This window comes from Rhyacophila brunnea, unplaced genomic scaffold (assembly GCF_057557595.1).
Source record: "Rhyacophila brunnea isolate RB1 unplaced genomic scaffold, BYU_Rbru_1.0 scaffold_12, whole genome shotgun sequence".
Lineage (NCBI taxonomy): Eukaryota > Metazoa > Arthropoda > Insecta > Trichoptera > Rhyacophilidae > Rhyacophila > Rhyacophila brunnea.
Window position 1 is genome coordinate 36,470,078 of NW_028232774.1, and position 20,046 is coordinate 36,490,123.

Sequence of the window (20,046 nt, forward strand, 5' to 3'; positions counted from 1 at the left end):
ATATATTATATTTATTGTAATTTTGTTTGTCTGTAATTAAATATCGACTTTGGAAAGGAAAAAGGGCGTAATCCACACAAATCAAATTTTACAGAAGGCACAAAAACGTTTTTGTTATGGTTTTCGGTCAAAGTTAAAACACAAAATAAACATAACCTTGAAGTGCATGATAATTAATAATTTGGTTTTGAGTTAATTTAAAAAAAACCAACAAAAATTATGGTTAAGTCGTTTTTCTCATGTCGCTTCCTTCTTCTTTTTTTTAAATCGGCATTTGCAGCTTACATCTTTTGGACACAACGTGTATTTTAGTCGTGTACAATGTTATCATGCAATAAAACCTATTTTGAAAAAACTGAGGGTTACACCCTTTTTCCTTTCTAAGGTCGATATGGTTCAATAATTATTATTATAGAATTTTTTGTCAGAAATTATTATGAAAAATCTATTTTTATTGATATTGTTGTAATATTAAATTTCATGCACCTGTATAGGTATTTTTTTTCTTTCTTCTTTTAGACTACTAATTGTTATATTATTATAGTGATACCAATTATATATAATTTGAGAGGTATTTTTAAACAAGCAAAAACCTTTTAACTGGTTCTTTTAAAGTCCAAAGGCTTATAATATGATAGAAGGGTGTGGGTGAATCACAATTTCCTCTCGATGAGCACAAAATGGCCATCCACAAAATACGAACATACATTAAAAAAAAACAGTTGTCAATCATTCGCTAAATAAATGAAATATTGGCTTACATACAACATACTATAATATCAATTGAAAAAAACATGTGTCCAGTTAAGGATGTCGAGCCGCCACTGCATGGCCAAGTCATGTCATTATTTATCCAATAGATCGGCATCAAAAGTATGCATTCATGGTCTCTAATATAGGATGACTAGTCGTCAAGGAGAGGATCACCTGTAAATTCGATTAAAATGATTCCCGTAAACCGCCATCAATGAAAACAATTTTGCAATTTTGAAGCGTAATAATTTATTCATAGGACTACAACTATAGACAATCCAGTCCTCGATAACGACATTACAGAATTCACAGTATTTTTATGTAGATATATTTTATTCAATAATTATATAACATTTTCTTTTGTAAATTTCCATACATTTATCAACATTCAACAATAATAATAATAATAATAATAATTAAAAAACATAGTTTCATTCATTTATGAAAATGGTATAAGTAATAAAATTACATTATATATAAATAATTTTTAAAAATATAAAACAGTTTTTCTTAACGCGAATGACTGATTTTTTTCACAAAAGCCTTCTTAATGATTGTGCCCAATGACTTTTTAGCCAATGAATTAATTTTGCAAATTTTGAATAAAAATTAAGTATAAGATAATATTATTTTATTTTATACTATTATATCATGAATAAGACACAATATGACATTGTTATAAATTTATTATCCTGAGGACATAATATACCTACATCAATATAGTTATGGTTCGATACCGGGGCTTAGCTTTGATAATGGAGACATCAAGCCATTGTCAGAGATAAAAACAAGTAAGCAAGTAGCATGGTTAGTTAATAATATGACATGCAAAGATCAGCGTAATATGAATATTTGAGTCTGTGAGTTTCAAAGTCGGTAACATCCTTTTTTTGTATTTACTCGATTCTTTTTCTTTAAGTACTTTTCCATCCTTTATATATATACTACTTAATATTGTATCAAATTCAACTCTGTTTGTTAGTTAACTAAAATTAAATCGGGCAAAGTTATTAATTATATTCGTCAACTGTAATTTTTTATATTTTATGACTACTTAACTTTAAGCATGAATTTTTATTAATTTTAATAATGTCAAGGACATTATTTGATTTTTCTAATTATTTACTAAAAGAAAATTTTCTATTTGCCATCCTAAAATGTGCTTGACAGTTTTTTGCAATTTTATTATCTCAAAATGGTGGACCATGGAGCTTACCGACTTTGAAGCTAACAGCCTCGATTTGACATTATGAGAGTACCACTAAAGAATGAATGGAGATTAGCTATTAACCATTGACCAGTACACTTTGCTGGGAATGTAAACTTGCTCAAACGAATGGAGTCTATTCTAGGATGAGTATTTAAACATTACCGAAACATAATTCAGAAATTACCGCTCTGTGTTTCGATTAAAAATCCATAGTGTAAATCCGGTTGAGGACCCAATTGGTTGACAGCATGGCTAGCAATAGTATAAAAAGGGTTACTTCACATAATGGTACCTAATTAAAAAGTTTGGACAAATACTGAGTGATTTCAGAACAATTTTCAGTATGATTGAATTGGTACCTATAGGAAGGTTAATATTCTCTGTGTCGACAGCACTGTTTGTATATAAAATGCAAATGGCTGCTTACTGTTTTGGTTACTTAATTACGTAATGCTAATTACAATTTTATGTGATTGTCTAGATATAATGATAGCTCATTGTATAAAATACTTCGTTCAGCCCTGGCAAATAAATCTCAGACCGTAAGTGTGAATTTTGCTACAAATGAATTTGAAACCAATTTAGTCGTGCGTTATATGTTATTTATACTCCATCTTCATAGGTTTACTTCAACATCTTTGGTAATTTGCCCTTATCACTATACATGAAACAGAGTTATTCCTTTTGTATAGTCCAAACCAAGAACATCTGTACGTGAACAATGTTTTCTATCCGCAGCGGAATACAAAAAACATAGACCTAGGTATCACAACATTTATGTAAATGTTAGTAAAAAAATTGTTCGTCAATAGTTTTTATACTACGTACCTTAAAAAAATATACATTGTTCGTTTGTTCACGAACAGATGTATCTTGATTAGACATTACATACAAATTTAACATCAAAATAGCCATAGAAATCAGATCATTGCTTTGGACCCAGAAAAGTGTTCTTCCATTCAATACATACACCGCATTTAGACCAAGCGAGCGAATGTTTATTCTTCCCCCACTCCAGCGAAATTCTCTTGACATAAACGCTTTTTGTTGAACGAGCATAAGAATTTCGCTGGAGTGGGGGAAGAACAAACATTCGCTCGTTTGGTCTAAATGTGGCTTTAGAGAATATGATTTCTAAACAGATGTGGGCCAAACAATGTTATGACGTATCAAATACTATTTAAATTTCAAAAAATTTGTACGACTTTGTAAAATGGTATACATAAATCATAAAGGAAGAAAGAAAATCTCTCATTGGTATTGTAAAGTAGGTACTAAATCCATGTAAATAATAATATGTAATTTGTATTGTAATAAAAACTATGTCAATAGTAATATTCAATGTCTAAGAAAATTAAAAGTATTTTTTATTATATTAACTTTGGAGAAATTACTGTTGAATTTTGAACACAGATATTGGTGACTAAGGCACAATATTATTTGGTACCTGTATACAATGTTGACTAGATAAATTAACATAGGTATTTTACAATTTGTATCATTTAAGTCTTTAATTCGGCAATTTCAGTTTGTCTCTTACTATGTAGATTTAATAATTATAGTATGTGAAATAAATAAATACCTACGTATAATCCTTATAAAATATTCCTTCTGAACATTGATTTTTTTCTGACAAAAGTGTAAGTATATTTTTTTTATAAGGAAGCAATCCAAATTTGAATGAAGCTAAAAAAGAGTAATCAATCAATCTAAACAATATTGATGATTTTATTGTTCTGTATTATATTATAACCCACAAAATATGAATGATAATCGAAGAAGGATTATTATGAAGAATAGTTGCATGAAAAACTTCAATCTCGAAAGATTTTTTTCCCTCATAAGGCACTTTGAAGGCGATATGGTCGGTCTTATTTTTTGTTACACAGTGTTAAAATAAATTTATCAAGGCTTAAATCGACGGACACGTAAATACAAAGCGAACTCCTACCGATTTTTAAAGACGCTTATTATAAATATAAATCCATTTTGTATTCCCGCTACGAATCTAATGGGAAATAAAGTCTCGGGGATCAGGTCGACGATTGATCGGGGGTCATTATTTAGTCTTCGTCTGAACGCTGGAGATGAGCTCCCTCCTCTTGTAGACGGGGGCGACCCTGGCGGAGGGAGGCGGGTCAGGCTCGGAAGACTTGGGGGTGCCGTCAAGGGTCTCTGCGTCGGGGATGTGCCTCGTTTGGTGACGGGAATCTGTGTATCTCCTTTTGGTGTACTTCTTCTTGTCGTCGGCCGCCTCCTGAGCCTTAGGGGCGGGAGACTTGGCCGGACCGTCCGCCTTGCTTAAGCGTAGCAGCCTCTCGAAGTCGGCCGTCTTGGACCGGAGGACCGCCCCGCCGATGCTGGAAATGCTGGGAGTATACTTGATCTCCCTCTCTTGGTGCTGGCGGACGGCTGGGGAGCTTCCGGAATAGTCCACTCTTCTTTGGCCGTGTGCGCCTGAGGCGGCGGCAGCGGCGGCGACAGAGGAAGCGCTATGACTCTTAGGCAGCTCGACTTCTCTGGAGGTAGGCTTCTGGCCGACGCTCGTTTGCATCTGGTAAGATATCTCCCGCTTGTAAGATTCTAGCTTCTTCTGCTGGATTTCTCCCGCCGACGTGATGGTAACCTTCTGGAGGACGGGCGCATCCTTGGAGATCTGTTTCTGGTATGAAGCTTTCGAAACTGGTACGAACATTCTCCCTGTGGTACTGTGGAAATGGTCGTAGTCAGCGTGGCGCTCCGTAGGGCTGGTGGGGCTGGTGGGTGGCGTGGAGGCCCAGGAGGGCGGCGAGGAGAAGATGCCATCCCCGGCAGACCCACTAGAGGGGGTTAGGTTGCGAGGCGGACTGGACAGTGTGGCGGAGGAGCCGACGGCCGAGTCGTACCCCGCCGGGATGGAGCCACCGGCGTGCGAAAGCGACAGCGTTCCAGTGATGGGCTGCGATGCTATCGAACTGTCGCTGCCGCTTATCGACCTGCAAGATTGGGATTTAAGAATTGAGCTGCAAACAAATCAATCACACGTATATTAGTCGGATGCTTTCAGTATAGACATGCACTATATACAGTACCAATCAAGTTAAATACTACAAAAATACTAATGTTCTACAGGGATATATAATATATAAAAAGTTGTTCAGGAATCTAATGGATATATAAATTACAATAAATGCTTTTTTCTGGTGTATTAATGAATACGTATCCTCACCCTTTTTTTTTAATTTGACATGACTATGTAAACAGATTTCTTTTGTTTATATGAGAAATGGATTTTAGCCACTTACTAAACCTATTTGGTCCATATTATGGGTCCAAACACAGATTGAAAAACAACATATGAATGTGCCAGATCTGGGATTTAAACCCGGGAGCCACAAAATTATAAACCAATACGTTTACGCTTGACCATCGTGCGTATTTGGTTCAAGTTTTAAGGTGTTTTTCATTTAAACATTTAGTTTTTGAATAAAAAAATGCTTTTACTGTTCCATCAATTAATAAATGATTTTGGACCAAAAGAGAACCTAGGATAGGTAGCTTCCATATTTTTTTTAGAAATAAAGCACTGATTATACAATATACTTATTGAAAATCGTTACTTGTAAATTGTACGTAAAACATTTCACCGTGAGCTTTCTTATCGGAAAGAGATGACCTTAAACCATACGGTCACCAATTTTATTAGATTCAATTTTTATATCTGATGTTAGCAAAATTCATAAATTCAACAATGAAAACCTAACCTGACCTAACAAATAATCCAGTATATCGGCTATTTTCAAAATGTATTTGCTGCTGGCTTCCTGTAAAGCGTAAACCGACAAGAACCGTGTTTTATTTAGACATGAATTTTATGTCAGTAGATACTATACGACCCAAAGAGGTTGGACGGTCATTAATATACGGCCATATATTTCCAATACGACATTTCATGATGAAGTGTGATACGGCGAACTGCATACGTACAAGTTTCCGGACACGATTGAAAATAGCATAAAAGTTGATCAAAGGGAGGAAAGAGGAATTCTACAATACTGGGTGACAAACATTACCTACTGGTAACAATGAGAGAATGAATAAAACTATTGTGCTACATAAGCCTAGTCTAGATTAGGGATTCTAATCCCGGGATCCCGAGCTATTTTGGATACCTATGAATCCCGGGATTGATAAACGTAATCCCGAAACTTTCGGGATTGATTTTTTTATCAATTTTTATGGAAAATAAAATAAAAAAGAAAATATAACAGAAAAAATACTTTTAATAACAAATAACTACATTAGAAATAAACTGGGTTTGAATGAAGTTTGATTTATACTCATGTGTAAGTTGCCGATTCATTTTATTTTTTCACATAAATTAATAAAAATGAGAAAGATTGGAAAAAACAATGCTTCGCACTATTAACAAAGTAATTCCACCATGATCTCATACGTTTTACGGCAGTTTCATATTTGGCTGACTAATTAGATTTATGAAGCGGAAAGGCCATACGTACACCATGATTTGCTTTACTATTTTAAATCTCGCTAACCCATTCATTAAGTCTTTACTATCAAAAACAGCAATCTCATATTAAATTCACAATATTATTTATATTACAATATTATTTACTCCATTAAACTTATGTATTTCCAAGATTGAACGTATACAATATTAACAATAAATAAATGTCTTAAATAGTATAAATTATACTAGATTTATTTTTGACCGATTTTATCAATGTTATTTGTAAATATCAAAGATTTATATCAACAATGGAAAAAAATGCCAATCCTGGGATTGTCAAATTGTAATCCCGAAATCCCGGGATCAGAATTTTGGCTCGGGATTGGATTTCCTAGTCTAGATCAACAAGATTTTGTACATAATAAATTATGAACAATGTTTTCCATCGCCGTTGGAAAACGTTAAATGTTTGGAAATGTTCGAAAAGCAATGTTGAGAAAAAATTTTGATACAACATATGAACAGTTAGTGTAGGTGCAATGTTCCAAGTTCACGGATGTGATGAATATTGGTTTAGACTAGGCATAATATTATAATAACTCCCACTTTTGTGAATTTGTGTTACATAATTATTATGGGAAATGTATTGAAAAATACTAAAGAGAAAAATATGCACAGCTTGTAAATAATGGGTCAAAAGGGACATTCCAGCTGCAGTGGATTTTAGTTTTATGTAACTACAATGTAATAATTAATAACACAACAGAAATATACATAATTAACCTTTATTTATTATATTAGTATGACACATGAGTATTGAGTAGTATAGATTGAATTGTAAAAATAAAAGCAGGGTTGACAGAATCGCGATCTGTCATTCTTTATAATATGTAATTACAGTCGAACTCGGTTATTACGATTTCGGACATAGCAAGATCTCGGATGTAATGAGGAAACATTCGTTGATATTTTGGTTTATGATTTTCTCCATACATTTATTCACTTTTATAACGAACAACTTATCAGATATACCGAGCTAAAATACTGTTAATGTGTAGATCGCAGTCACGTCCCTAGACAAAATGCCGCCCCTAAGCAGCGCCAAAATGCCGCCCCATTTTTTCAATAGAATTTTTTTCATTATCCTTCTGACAAGAATATCTAAGAAATGTGTGGTATAGGTACATTACCGACAAAAAATATACTACTAAATCCAATTAAAATGCTATCTCTGCTTCAATAGAAATATTTCCACTGTTTCAGATACATTTAAAAATACACCTAGCAACTTCCTAGACTCGCGAGCGACTGGCAAAAATATTTGGATAAATTTTAAATTAGGCAAGTATGTACCTACATATAATTCAAAAATCTGCACGTGTCATTGCTGGTCATCAAGAACGTGACCTCCAAGGACAACATAAGTAAACTAGACATCGCGAACCCAACAAAAAATATAGTCCTATTAAACCTTGTATGTTAGTTAATTACTTATTACATTTTGTTTCCAACAAGTGAGCTGATTTTTTAATGTAAAGTTATTTCCGTTATTACTACGTTCAGGTAGCTATTTCTATATATGCCTTTCTCCTCGATTTGCCGCCCTTCGAGTAACTGCCCCCCCCCCCCCCCCCAAGCGACGCTCAATCTGCCTACCCTCACGGGACGTCACTGGTAGATCGTTTAAAAACATTTCGACTCTAAGGAATAAAATCCCATCGGACAGGATGCCGCCAGGGTCAAATTGCCTTTATGATACTAGTTAAGTGTCTAAGTACCTACCTAATTGGTGATTTCGCCGACAATATTGAAAAAGTATCCATTCGAAGGTTTATGAATGCCATGTTTGTTTCGGGGAAAAATTCTAATTGTGTATTTTTGTTTGAATTACGACTTTTTGTGATATGTGACTGTGCTTAAAAATACCTATTCTCTGATATAACGAGTAACGCTTATAATGACTAACGCTTATAATTAGCAAATTCAGTCGGTCCTATATTCCTCGTAACAACCAAGTTCGACTGTGTTTGATTGCATTGTTAGAGAGAAGACCAATAATTAATTACCTTTGTCGCCGTCTCGGTGGCACTGTAGGCTGAGCGGCTCCCACTTCCTCGATATATGGAATATCGGGGTCGTCAAGGGCGAGGCTCAGCGGTAGGCGTAGCGATGCAGTGATCACCGGGGCGTCGCTCGACAAAGAGCGTCGCCGGTGGCCATAACCCTGGAAACAGCATTAGCAATTGATAATATGGTAATTTGTATTTTCAATGAAGAAACTTCACATTGTTTGCGCCTTCTTGTAATCTTACGATGACAGACTTTCATCTTCCAATTGCCACTTTTTATTCACTCAATCCTTCTACAACGAAGTTGGCACTCACACAGCATTGATTATTTTTATCCTACTGACTTTCCCTTCGGCATTCTTACATAATGTCAATTAAAACTGGCGGCTCTTGTAGTCCAGTGTACCTATAAGGTGTTGGCCTTTCATTCAGGGACTCCCGGTTCGATTCCCGATGAGGCCACAATATTTATGTGATTTTCTCAAAGCCTGAGAGTTTGTGATTGTTTTATTTCTATTACTAATAATATTATTATACACTAATATGCCTCTTGACCTGTCGCAGTGTTAAAAAGAATTGGTACTGTTCGGTTATCAGGTATACAGCGGAAAACACATTTTGAAAATACCCGATATACTGGATTATTTGTTAGTTTGGGTTAGTTTAGGTTAGGTTAGGTTTGGTTAGGTTAACCTAACAAATAATCCAGTTTATCGGCTATTTTCAAAATGTGTTTTGCGCTGTATCAGGAATACAGCGGAAAACAGCAGAACCGAACATTACCAAAGAATTTATATACTTACATATATATTTTTTTGGCTATGTCTACATTTGTGCATTTTTTCGTTTGCTAAAGAAACCCATTGTGTAGCATGCGTTGCATATTCGTTGCCTTAAACCAGTTTGAAGATAGCCGTTTTTCATGATGAGAGTGCCAATATACGTAGTTCCGCCAGCATTGGATTTCATCATTACTCAGGTAACTAAATAAATTTGAATTTAAATCAGTTGCGATTAATGCCATATTATTATTGATCAATTCAGGATGGATCCATCAACTACCCACATCATAATCAGTTCGAAGAAGTAGAAGCATCACACCTGTAATTTGCTTCTTGCTTAAGAGCATACTTCAGTGAAAAGGTTAATAATTTTCAACTATAGGTGCGATGAAATTTTGGACTCGCTGGTATTCGGAGAGTGAAAGTCGAGCTGTGAACACGTCAATTTGTTTCATGATGGCGACGGGGGTATTAATTCTTAAATCGTGTAAATATGACTAAAAAACGTTACCTATTTACTTGAAAAAGGAAACATGTCAATGAATATATTATTATTATTGTTACTAATAGAACAATAAACAGAACATTAAATGGACGCATGTTGGATTTATATGACAAATTATATTTCGTTCGGCACCCGTCATTTGTACAATCCGCGCATCGCCCAGCCACGATCTTTTTAGACCATGCCTCAACTGAGGTATAGCCTTAAAAGCCCATGCATAATAAATAAATATATATTGAAGACTCACATCATTGGTATCGCTCGCCGTGCTGTCCAATGAATCAGATCTGCCCTTGGAGCTGGACGAGAATTTGGAAGAGGAGTAAACAACGCTCGCTCCCTGATCATCTTGTTGGGATCCTTCTTTGCCACGTAACCTATAAATTAAAACAACCATATTAATATTATTCGACCATGTCCAATCCTAATAAAATCATATGGGCCTCCCACAGAGTGGAGGTTTGTATTAACAAATTTTGTTTTTACGAGAAATGGATGTCAGCCACTTGCTCAACCTATTAGGTCCATACTCTGACTCATACACAAATTGAAAAACTATATGTGTACTTGTCAGACCGAGGATTCGAACCTGGGACCCGCGACGCTATAGTCCGACGCTTAAGCCGCGCGGCCATCGTGGATGTTATTAGATATAATGAAATATTTATTGACGATTTCTAAGACAAATGAGCTTATATTAAAGTTACTAATTCAGTGTGAGAATATTATCAATGAGATAAAAGTCTCAGAAACAACTAAAGTTTGCAAAATGAAATTTCAGTCTCAGACAATTAAATCAAAAATAATTATCACGGAAATGCAGAGTATAACTTCTATTTTCTGGCAGAATAATATTATGTCGTGCGAAAGAGTGGAGGCAGCCGGTGGGGGTTAGATACGTATGTACATGAAAGAATGGGGGTGATTTTTAGGTCCCCATATGGCTGAATATAGAAGTCGCACTATATAAAAAAATAATTATAACAAACAGAATGGACATATAGCTTTAATGCCTTTATTTGCAATAGATAGGTACGATTCCAAAATCTTTATATTATGGTTGATTTGGTAACTATATAGAAAATTTTATATTCTCTATGTTGGCAGTGTACCTACAATATTTTATTTACGAATAAAATGCAAATGACTGTCTATTATTGATGCTCTTGGTTCAGTTATTTACATGGCTACTGTTATTTGTAATTTTATATGATTGTTCATCTAATTCTAAATAATGATAGTTTGTTCAATATAATAAAGAAATATTTTAGTTTAGTTTCTCACTAATGTGAGATGTTTTGATACGAGTGCTGCCCTCAATACAATTAGTATGAAGTTTGCTACACATGAACCTCAATGCAAGACGATATGTAGCTAATCTTATTCAACCATTAGCCTCGGTACCTAACTACAGTCGAACTTGGTTATTACGAAGAAGATTGGACCGACTGAATTTGCTCATTATAAGCATTATTCGTTATATCAGAGAATAGGTATTTTTATATGACCGGTCACATAACACAAAAAGTCGCAATTCAAACAAAAATACACAATTAGAATTTTCCCCGAAACAAGCATGGTTTTCACAAACTACAAAAGAAGTTGTTTATTAGTAGTACCTACCTAGTGACTTCACAAACCTTGGATTTTTTACATGAAATTTCAACCATATGCGTGGATACTTTTTCAATGTTGTCGGCGAAAACACCAGTTAGGTACTTAGACACTTAACAAGTGTCATAAACGTAATCCGATCCCGGCGGTATTGGTCTAAGGTCGGATTTTATTGCTTAGGGTCGAAAATGTATTTAAACGTTCGACACGTCATTAACAGTTTTAAGAAAAATTTTCACGATATTTTTGCTCGGTATATCCGATAAGTAGTTCGTTATAAAAGTGAATAAATGTATGGAGAAAATCATAAACTAAAATGTCAACGAATATTTCCTCATTACATTCGAGATCTCGCTATGTCCGTGATCGTAATAACCGAGTTCGACCGTATATCCTTGGCTTTCTTTTCAAATATAAAGGCTACATCGCCATAGAAGAAGGTTCAACAATAGTCTAACCTCGTGATGATGGTCATGGTGGATGAAAGGGATCCGCTGTTGCTATCTTGGCGCTGTTCTTCCCGCCATCTTTTTTTACTGCTCGACCGCGCTTCACGCCCTACTCGTTCGCGTTGCCTGTGCATTAAAAGATATCTCAAATATTTTATAATTGATGTCTAAACATCTAAGCCTGTGTTCCCCTCCACAAAATATTATATTGCAGTAATTTTAATTAACTATTTCTTTTATTCAACGAATAATTCACAGGATTTTAAGAATGTACCATTCTAATTATTGAGCATACATAATTTTAAAATACTTGAGTTCACTCTGTAAAACACTCCAAATTGAGTTACGGTAGGCGATCGGTTTTTGTATTCTTAATTAAAGTATTTATTAACCGACGTCACGGATTGCTCCAATATTTTCTGTTGTCGTAACTCAATTTGGAGACCGCTTATGAGCAGGTATTAAAAAGGCCAATAGTTAAAAATTGTCGTAATTAAACATGGCAGTCGTAGCACAGTGGTAATGCACAGGGCGCGATACCCAAGAGACGCAGGTTCAATTCCTGTCTTACTTTTTTCAAAAAGGATTTTTTCTATTGGCTATAATTATTTTCTCATGAGTGTTTTCAAAGTTATGTATGTTCTATTGCAGTAATCTCAAAAACATGTGAGGAAAACGAACATATTATTATATACGTCATGAGTAGCAAAGCCAGCGCGCGCGTCAGTGAGGGGATAGGCGAATTTCTCCATGAACTAATCGCATGAAAACAGTGACAAAATCCTGAATGATGCCATGCATTTATTGTGTTGAGTAAATGTCATTGACTGCACACTAGATTATGAGCTATCCTAGCAATTATTCTGAACATTCATTTTTCATTATTGATATCAATTTTTTGAATATTAACTGAGCCATAAAATAACTTGATATTACCTACATAATTATAACACGCACATGCGATGTTTACACATAGCCATGAGAATAGGTAACTACTAATTGAAACTGACTATTTTTTTTAAACTTAAGTATTGATTGATAGTAGGCCACACAGGTAGGTGCCTCGCTTGTTGCTTAGTGCTACGCTACGAGCTAGGTGACATATCCTAGCGAACGAACGCACACTATACTATCACAATGGCCACACTGCACGCTTCGTGCCTCGCTACGTGATTATTACTATGTCACCTAGTGATTTTGCAAGATGGGGGAAATTTTAATAGGAGCATTTTATAAAAGAGAGCCTTTGTGGAACCCATCTAACAAATTATACAAAAATATCCAACAATAAGTCAAAAAATGTTTCCTGGTTCATCCTCAAATAACTAAAAAACTTTTCACCGTATTTCCAAAATTCTTTGTAAAGAAATTGAAACTCTCCAAGAGTACTTCTAGATGAATTGACATTATGCACCCAACAAGCTCGAACTTGAGACTTTCAAAATTTTAAACTTAAATTCTCTGAGAAGTAGCTTTCTGGTTAGTTTTGTGAGTGACATCGTTATTAACTTGAGCGCTCCCAAATGTCAACTGAATTTGTACCTAAGCACGTAGCGTGCAATATGGCAGTAGTGTTTTTAGTATACAAGCATAGCACCTAGCTTAGAGCACTAAGCGAAGCACTTTGGTGTGGCCCTGGCCTTAGATCCAATATTTAGATTGGTATTGGTACCTCCTATAATTACCTATCACTACTAGGTTATATCACATCACCCAAATGTGCAAATAGTCTGTATTGTTACCTGAGTGTCATTGCAACATTAGGTCCTCCCATGGCAGCAGTCTGATGCAGACATTGTTCTCGACTCCAAACTCGTCGCAGCGAAGGAGGACTTCCTTGGCTGTCGCTGTCTCCGCCACCTCCACCGCCCTGGCTGGTCCCGTCCAACAATCTAAAGACACGCAGTCAAAGGTCAAGTCATCGGTGGATTACAAACCGACACTATGTCCTAAGATAAATATTAAGAATTTAAATTTAAGAAATGAAGTAACAATTTGAGGCATCGTACCAAATTGTCTGCTGAAACTTTTATCATTTTTTTATTTTTTGTCACCATTGTTTCATTGGCTACAGATCCGGCACGCCTACGCGGGCAATCTTGAATTGGGGGGCGCCGAAATAGACAAAAGCACTTTTTAAATGTTTTTTTTTCTATATTTATGAAGATCCTGGCCATCTTTGTGATTGATTTATAGTAAATAATAGTTTTGTTATTAAGTACATAGTATCATAATACTACACATCTTTTATTTTCATTTTGTGAGCTTATTTTTGTAATAATTTTATATTCTCCAATACCCTATAGAAAAGAATACCTAGGTACTATTCATTCGCTCAAAATAGTGAAGGGATTACATCAGATCATAATCTTCACAAGAATAATAACTATTATATTGTATATTATATTATATCCACAAACATTCTTTAATTTGTGATCACAGTAATATTATACAAAATAATGTTTTATCAGAGATTGTGATACAATCTTATGAACAGGAGAAATTTTCTTTGGTGAAGGTGACGCAATCGATTCATCAGATTAAAAAGAGGGCCTCGAAACAGATGATACCAGTCATACAATTAATAAATCACAAATTGAGTATAAAATATTACTGAAAATAAAAAGCAACTTAATCTCTGCAAAAGGGCCTATAATGCACAAAAACATAAAACTAATATTATTATGTATCACCACTCTCATCTTCAATGATGAAAGTTGGTTGGTTTTTAATCGCATAATTTTAGATAATTTATAGATAAAATAAATATTTTTTGACTATTATGTACTATTATGGCCTGGATTAGGCAGGGCTTAATTGAAATTTAAAAACTAATAAACACCATCCATCCACACATTGTAGTCTTTGAATCTTGGAGTGATCCTTAATACCTACTTTGATTTAAAATACAAAAGCCGATCGTCAAATAGTAGTTCAATTTGGGAAGCACTTCAGTGAGTATTAAAAAGGCCAATAATTAAAATTTGTCGTAATTAAGTATGACTCCTTAAGCATAGTGGACTATGTGCGTGGGCGCGATACCCGATTGATGCAGATGTTCGATTCTTACTTTTTTCAAAAAAGATTTTTTCTATTGGTTATAATTTATATTTCCTAAGAAGTGTTATTATGTATAAAAACAAATACGTTTGACTGACAAAGTTTAGTTTGCACTATTTATGTCAGATCTTCACGACCTATCTCCACCCTTAGCCACTGATGCAATTATAATACATATATTTATTTTTTTCAATAAAAATAATTGTATAGCTACTTTTAAGTCTTATAATATATTCAATCTATAATAAAAAATAATTTAATTAACCAATAATTATTTAAAATTAATTGAACATAGTCTGTATTTCCTGAAATTTTGGCGTTAGCTGAATAACCTCTGGTTGTGCCAATTGTGGGGGTCATCATCCGTATTCCCCACCTACTCAAATCACCTTGTTTATTATTCTCACAAGACCAACAGTTACGGGTTAGGAATCGACCGAAATCGCGAAGAACATTAGGTGACTTCAAGACAGCCGACTCGCGTAGACTTCCTACGATACGAATGAGGCAGAGTGACTCAAAGCCTGTAAGCCTGTTACCGCTAAACCACAGTTTATTGATTAACTCGATTATACAGACTGATTCAGAAGTTGTTCGTGGGCCACGGCCGGGTCAACTTGATATAGTGTGATCGTCGTCCAAGTAATACTTCTGAATACCTGGTAAGCCGTGATACCGGCTATCATCATTCATACTACCTATCATCATCATTCATCAACCTTATAGGTATATCATCCATCAACAGTGTACCGTCAAGTGCCGCGCACTTGGTAACCCAACAAACCATACCGCGCGAGTAATAGTGCAACCAGACCACGGATCCATCATCAACATCATAAAAGGTCCGTGTCTGGCAACCTGTTAACCCCCCTTTCCTAGATCCTGAATCAACCACCATCATCTTAAAATTATACAGTCCACCGCTAAAAGCGCCACCAACGTTAATGTTACTGTGTACTGAATAAGAGTATAATATTATTCTTTTTGTGTAGTTTAAAACAATACATATTATAAACCTCCATCCAAGAACCAGTCTCTGTCACCGGTACTAGTTCACTATGTATGTGCGTAATATCCTCTGCAAGTTTATACTTTAGTGGATTCCACCCCCAGATACGCAAATTGAAAAAAAAGATATAACTTACTCTCCACATGCCACGGATGCAGCCAAAGCTCTGGCTAACAAGTTATCCAGTGACGCTGGATGGCTAGTAGCCAGCTGGAGGCAAGCCTCGTGTCTTAACTCCGCATCCACCATGAACACCATGTTCCGCTGCTCCAGCAGTGCTCGGACCACATTGATCACATCAATTCTTTCCTCAGCTCTCTCCGAACTGCAAATAATATATAGAAACAATGTTAATATTACAATCCCACTTGTTATATCAGAGAATAGGTATTTTTAAATGAGCGGTCACATAACACAAAAAGTCAGAATTCAAACAAAAATACACAATAAGATTTTTTCCCCGAAACAAGCATGGCATTCATAAACTACAAAAGATGTTGTTTTTTACAATGAACGCTGGTAGGTACCTACTTACTTCACAAATCGTGGATTTCAACCATATGCGTGGATACTTTTTCAATCTTGTCGGCGAAAACACCAATTAGGTAGGTAATTAGACACTTAACTATTGGCGTAAACGTAATCCGAACCCGGCTGCATCCTATCTGGTCGGATTTTATTGCTTAGAGTCGAAATGTTTTTAAACGATCATAAGAAAAATTTTGACGATATTTTAGCTCGGTATATCCGATAAGGAGCTCGTTGTAAAAGTGAATAAAAGTGGATAAAAGTGAAAAGTGAAGTGAAAAGTGAAGTGAAAGTGAAGTTCTGGAGAAAATCATAAACTAAAATGTCAACGAATGTTTCCTCATTGCATCCGAGATCTCGCTATACCCATGATCGTAATAACGAAGTTCGACATCTGAATACTATCGAAAAAACAAAGTAGCCTAAGAAATTATGTACCACTCGTACTTATTTGAATTTGTGTACCTAAATCTGCCTTGGGTTTTGTTCACAAAATAATAATTATGAGGTAAGTATGTATGTAATTCATTTCATGACTCCTAGATGTCAGTTTATACAAAAATAATATTTCAGTTGGTACCTATGTTTTTCTCAAAACAATACTTTTTAACTTCAATTAGGGTGGTTTTGCACCAAAGCCTCAAAGCCAAAAGCTGTTTATGGATGGCTATTCCTAGATTAGAAGACTTTCGCTGTAATAGGTAGCTGACGCCTAATATTTTATATTGTTTATATGTTCTTCTATCTATTACAATATTGATAACACTTTTGTTGACAAAAATATCCCAAAATAAGCCAGAAAAATGATAGATTTTCGTTAATTAAAAAAACTCTAGATATGTCATAATTTTAAACAAAATATCCCGTTTTACACGTGCATGGATTGACTGTTGACAGTAAGTATTATCGCGACCATATTAAGAAAATGTATGGGTAAACATGTATTACCTGCAGTTAGTAAGATTGCATGCATGAATCAAAAAAGTTTCGAAGCTTCTGAATTTTCATGCGACAGTACCTAGGATTTTTCGATCTGCGCCTGCGCAGTAGAAAAATAGTGGCGAACCTGCCGGCAAAAAATTAACTATGAACGAATTTTCAGGTTGACCAATTTTCACTACTTGTCAAATAGTACGAAATAGTACCATAAAATGACAACACCGCGTCTCGCCCACTCTTAAAGAATGAATTGGAGAGACAGTCAGCACTTTTACGTGTAAACAATTATTGTCACGATAGTTTAAAATACGTACTATTGCTGCCAGTAAATCCATGCACGTGTACAGACGCTATTATTTTACTTACACGCTAACAAAATATTGAAGATTATTTTAATTTTACTAACAATACGTCGTATCTACAGCTAAAAATCAATGTATACAATTTGTGTATTGCTTAAATATTGTATGTCCCATTTTATCATTGAAAATATAGATTATGATTATAGAATAGTCAATATGTTGAAATTCAAGTAAATTTGGTGTAATAAGAAGTTTTAAGATGTTTGATTATATACTGTTTTTTTCGTGTTACAAAATCAACATATTAATAATATGCTAGTTTAAGATATTATATTATTTTTCTAGGTATATAGGTACCTGATTTCCTTTCCCGCTGCTCCGGGCTTGATGCAATGTAGAATGTTTGGGGCAAATACTGTCGCTAAGTTACTAGTGTCCATTTTGTTTCCTGGTGAATACTCTCCTGAAAAGAGAGAATAAATATCACACAATATTATAATACTATTAACACCACAATACAAATAATATTATCTCTATATTCAACAATGTGACTTGATAAGAAGTAGCAGAGGACTATTAAATTTACTTTTATAACTCATTGATTAACATTCCTTCCTAATCATTCATTTGTTGTTCACAGATTCTATCTATACTTATACCGATTCTATCAACTTGGTCCCTACCGCCCACTAGTGGGCGTTCCAGCTTTAATGGTGGGCGGTAGGGGTTTTAAAAACATTTTCATTATGTTTTCATAAAATTCCCCGTGATTATTTAAATGTAATTTCATCAGATTTCATGCTTCTATGTATGAAAAGTATACATAAAAAGATAGATTTAACTACAGTAAGTTGCTTTATAAAGATTAAAATTTATTCTGCCAAACTTAGGGAAAGTCTGACATAAAGTATTTTATTATTATTATATGCTTTAACTTGCTGAACTCTTATAATTTTTATAAAGTAAAGTTACTTCCCTACTTTATAAATCACCATTACTGTGGAACCGGTGGGCGGTTAGAAAATTTTACTATCTACTAACAGAGATTCAAAAGTGGGTCAGTCCGAAGAATTTTAAGGATGTCACACCACGAAAGCTTCAACAATAAGTTCAAAGATATTGTAAGTCCAGTTTTGTATGTTTTGAGAAAATCAAATTTTAAGATTTGAGATGCATGAAAAATGGACATATATGTAAGTATTTGAAAGATACAATATTATCTCTTTTTTATCTAATTTGGACGTATAATATTTTTACAACATAAAGATAGGATGCAGACAAACGTTTTATGTATGTTTATTCAATTTAGACAAAAGCTGGACATACAATATCTTTGCACTAAGCCATCAATAATATAAAACCTACTATTGGATGGAAAATATTGATTTTTTTTATTATCTAACACATTTTTTTCTTCTCTTTAGAAGCGGCTAGATGAAAAAAAATGTGTGATGTAATAATTACCTGAAGAGTCTTGTCTATCATCACAGTTATCTGCAACTTGTCCGAGGAATGTGAGGAGAGCAAAAAGAGTGTCTTGGTGAGCAGATGGAAGCAACATCACCAAGAGTTGAAGTGCTTCTTGCTGTAGTCTTCGATTTCGTATTCCTGAAAATGTTTTTTAAAAAATCTCCATGTATTCAATTAAACTTATCTTATTATTCTCGTTTCTACAGGTACTAAATTATTAACTTAGACATTCAGTATATTTGAGTGAAATATATGAAGTCAGGGATGCTCTAAGGATAGCTGCCGCCCGGGTACCAGCCCATAATTGCCACCCTCCCAAATAAAAAAATATTTTTTCAGTGGAAATATGAGAGAAGTCAAAGAAAAGTTGAAACAATTATTTTATTGTCATCAAGATATATACTTGACATTTTTTTTTTACATATATTACATATTAAATTCTGAATTATAATATAAAGTCTTTAAACTTGTACGTATGCAGTTCGCCGTAAATTATACTTCACCGTGAAATGTTGAATCGGAAATAATATATAGCCGTATATTAAATACCATTCAACCTCTTTGGGTCGTATAGTACTGACATAAAATTCAAGTCAAATAACACATGGTTTTTATAGATTTCCGCTTTATAGGAAGCCAGCAGCAAAAAAAATTGAAAATAGCCGATATACTTGATTATTTGTTAGGTTAGGCTAGATTTTCATTCTTGAATTCATGAATTTTGCCAAAATCAGCTATGAAAATTGAATTAATGTTCATATTAAATCTAATAAAATTTTCCGATAGAAAGCTCATGGCGAACTGTGCCACGGCGAAATGTTTTACGTACAATTGACATATTTTAACCTTTTAAATCATCATGAAAAAAATTTAATTCAATTGAATAATATAAGTATTTTTTTAATT

General features: G+C 34.4%; 1 protein-coding gene across 6 annotated transcripts in view; it reads right to left on the bottom strand.

Moving 5' to 3' along the window:
- Window positions 1–3,592: 3,592 nt before the first annotated feature.
- RhoGAP102A (Rho GTPase activating protein at 102A) overlaps window positions 3,593–20,046 on the bottom strand; it is a 97,692-nt gene continuing 81,238 nt past the window's right edge. For 3 of the 6 annotated variants that reach the window (XM_085961214.1, XM_085961213.1, XM_085961215.1), the window contains 8 exons: window positions 19,135–19,278; window positions 18,028–18,133; window positions 16,038–16,226; window positions 13,575–13,724; window positions 11,842–11,958; window positions 10,017–10,146; window positions 8,480–8,637; window positions 3,599–4,965 (listed from right to left, as the gene is read on the bottom strand). In XM_085961214.1, coding sequence (XP_085817340.1) covers window positions 4,023–4,965; window positions 8,480–8,637; window positions 10,017–10,146; window positions 11,842–11,958; window positions 13,575–13,724; window positions 16,038–16,226; window positions 18,028–18,133; window positions 19,135–19,278 — 1,937 coding nt within the window. In that variant the 3' untranslated portion in view covers window positions 3,599–4,022. Of the gene's footprint in view, window positions 4,966–8,479; window positions 8,638–10,016; window positions 10,147–11,841; window positions 11,959–13,574; window positions 13,725–16,037; window positions 16,227–18,027; window positions 18,134–19,134; window positions 19,279–20,046 lie in introns of all 6 variants that reach the window. The other 3 variants (XM_085961216.1, XM_085961218.1, XM_085961217.1) reach the window with 3 other exon arrangements.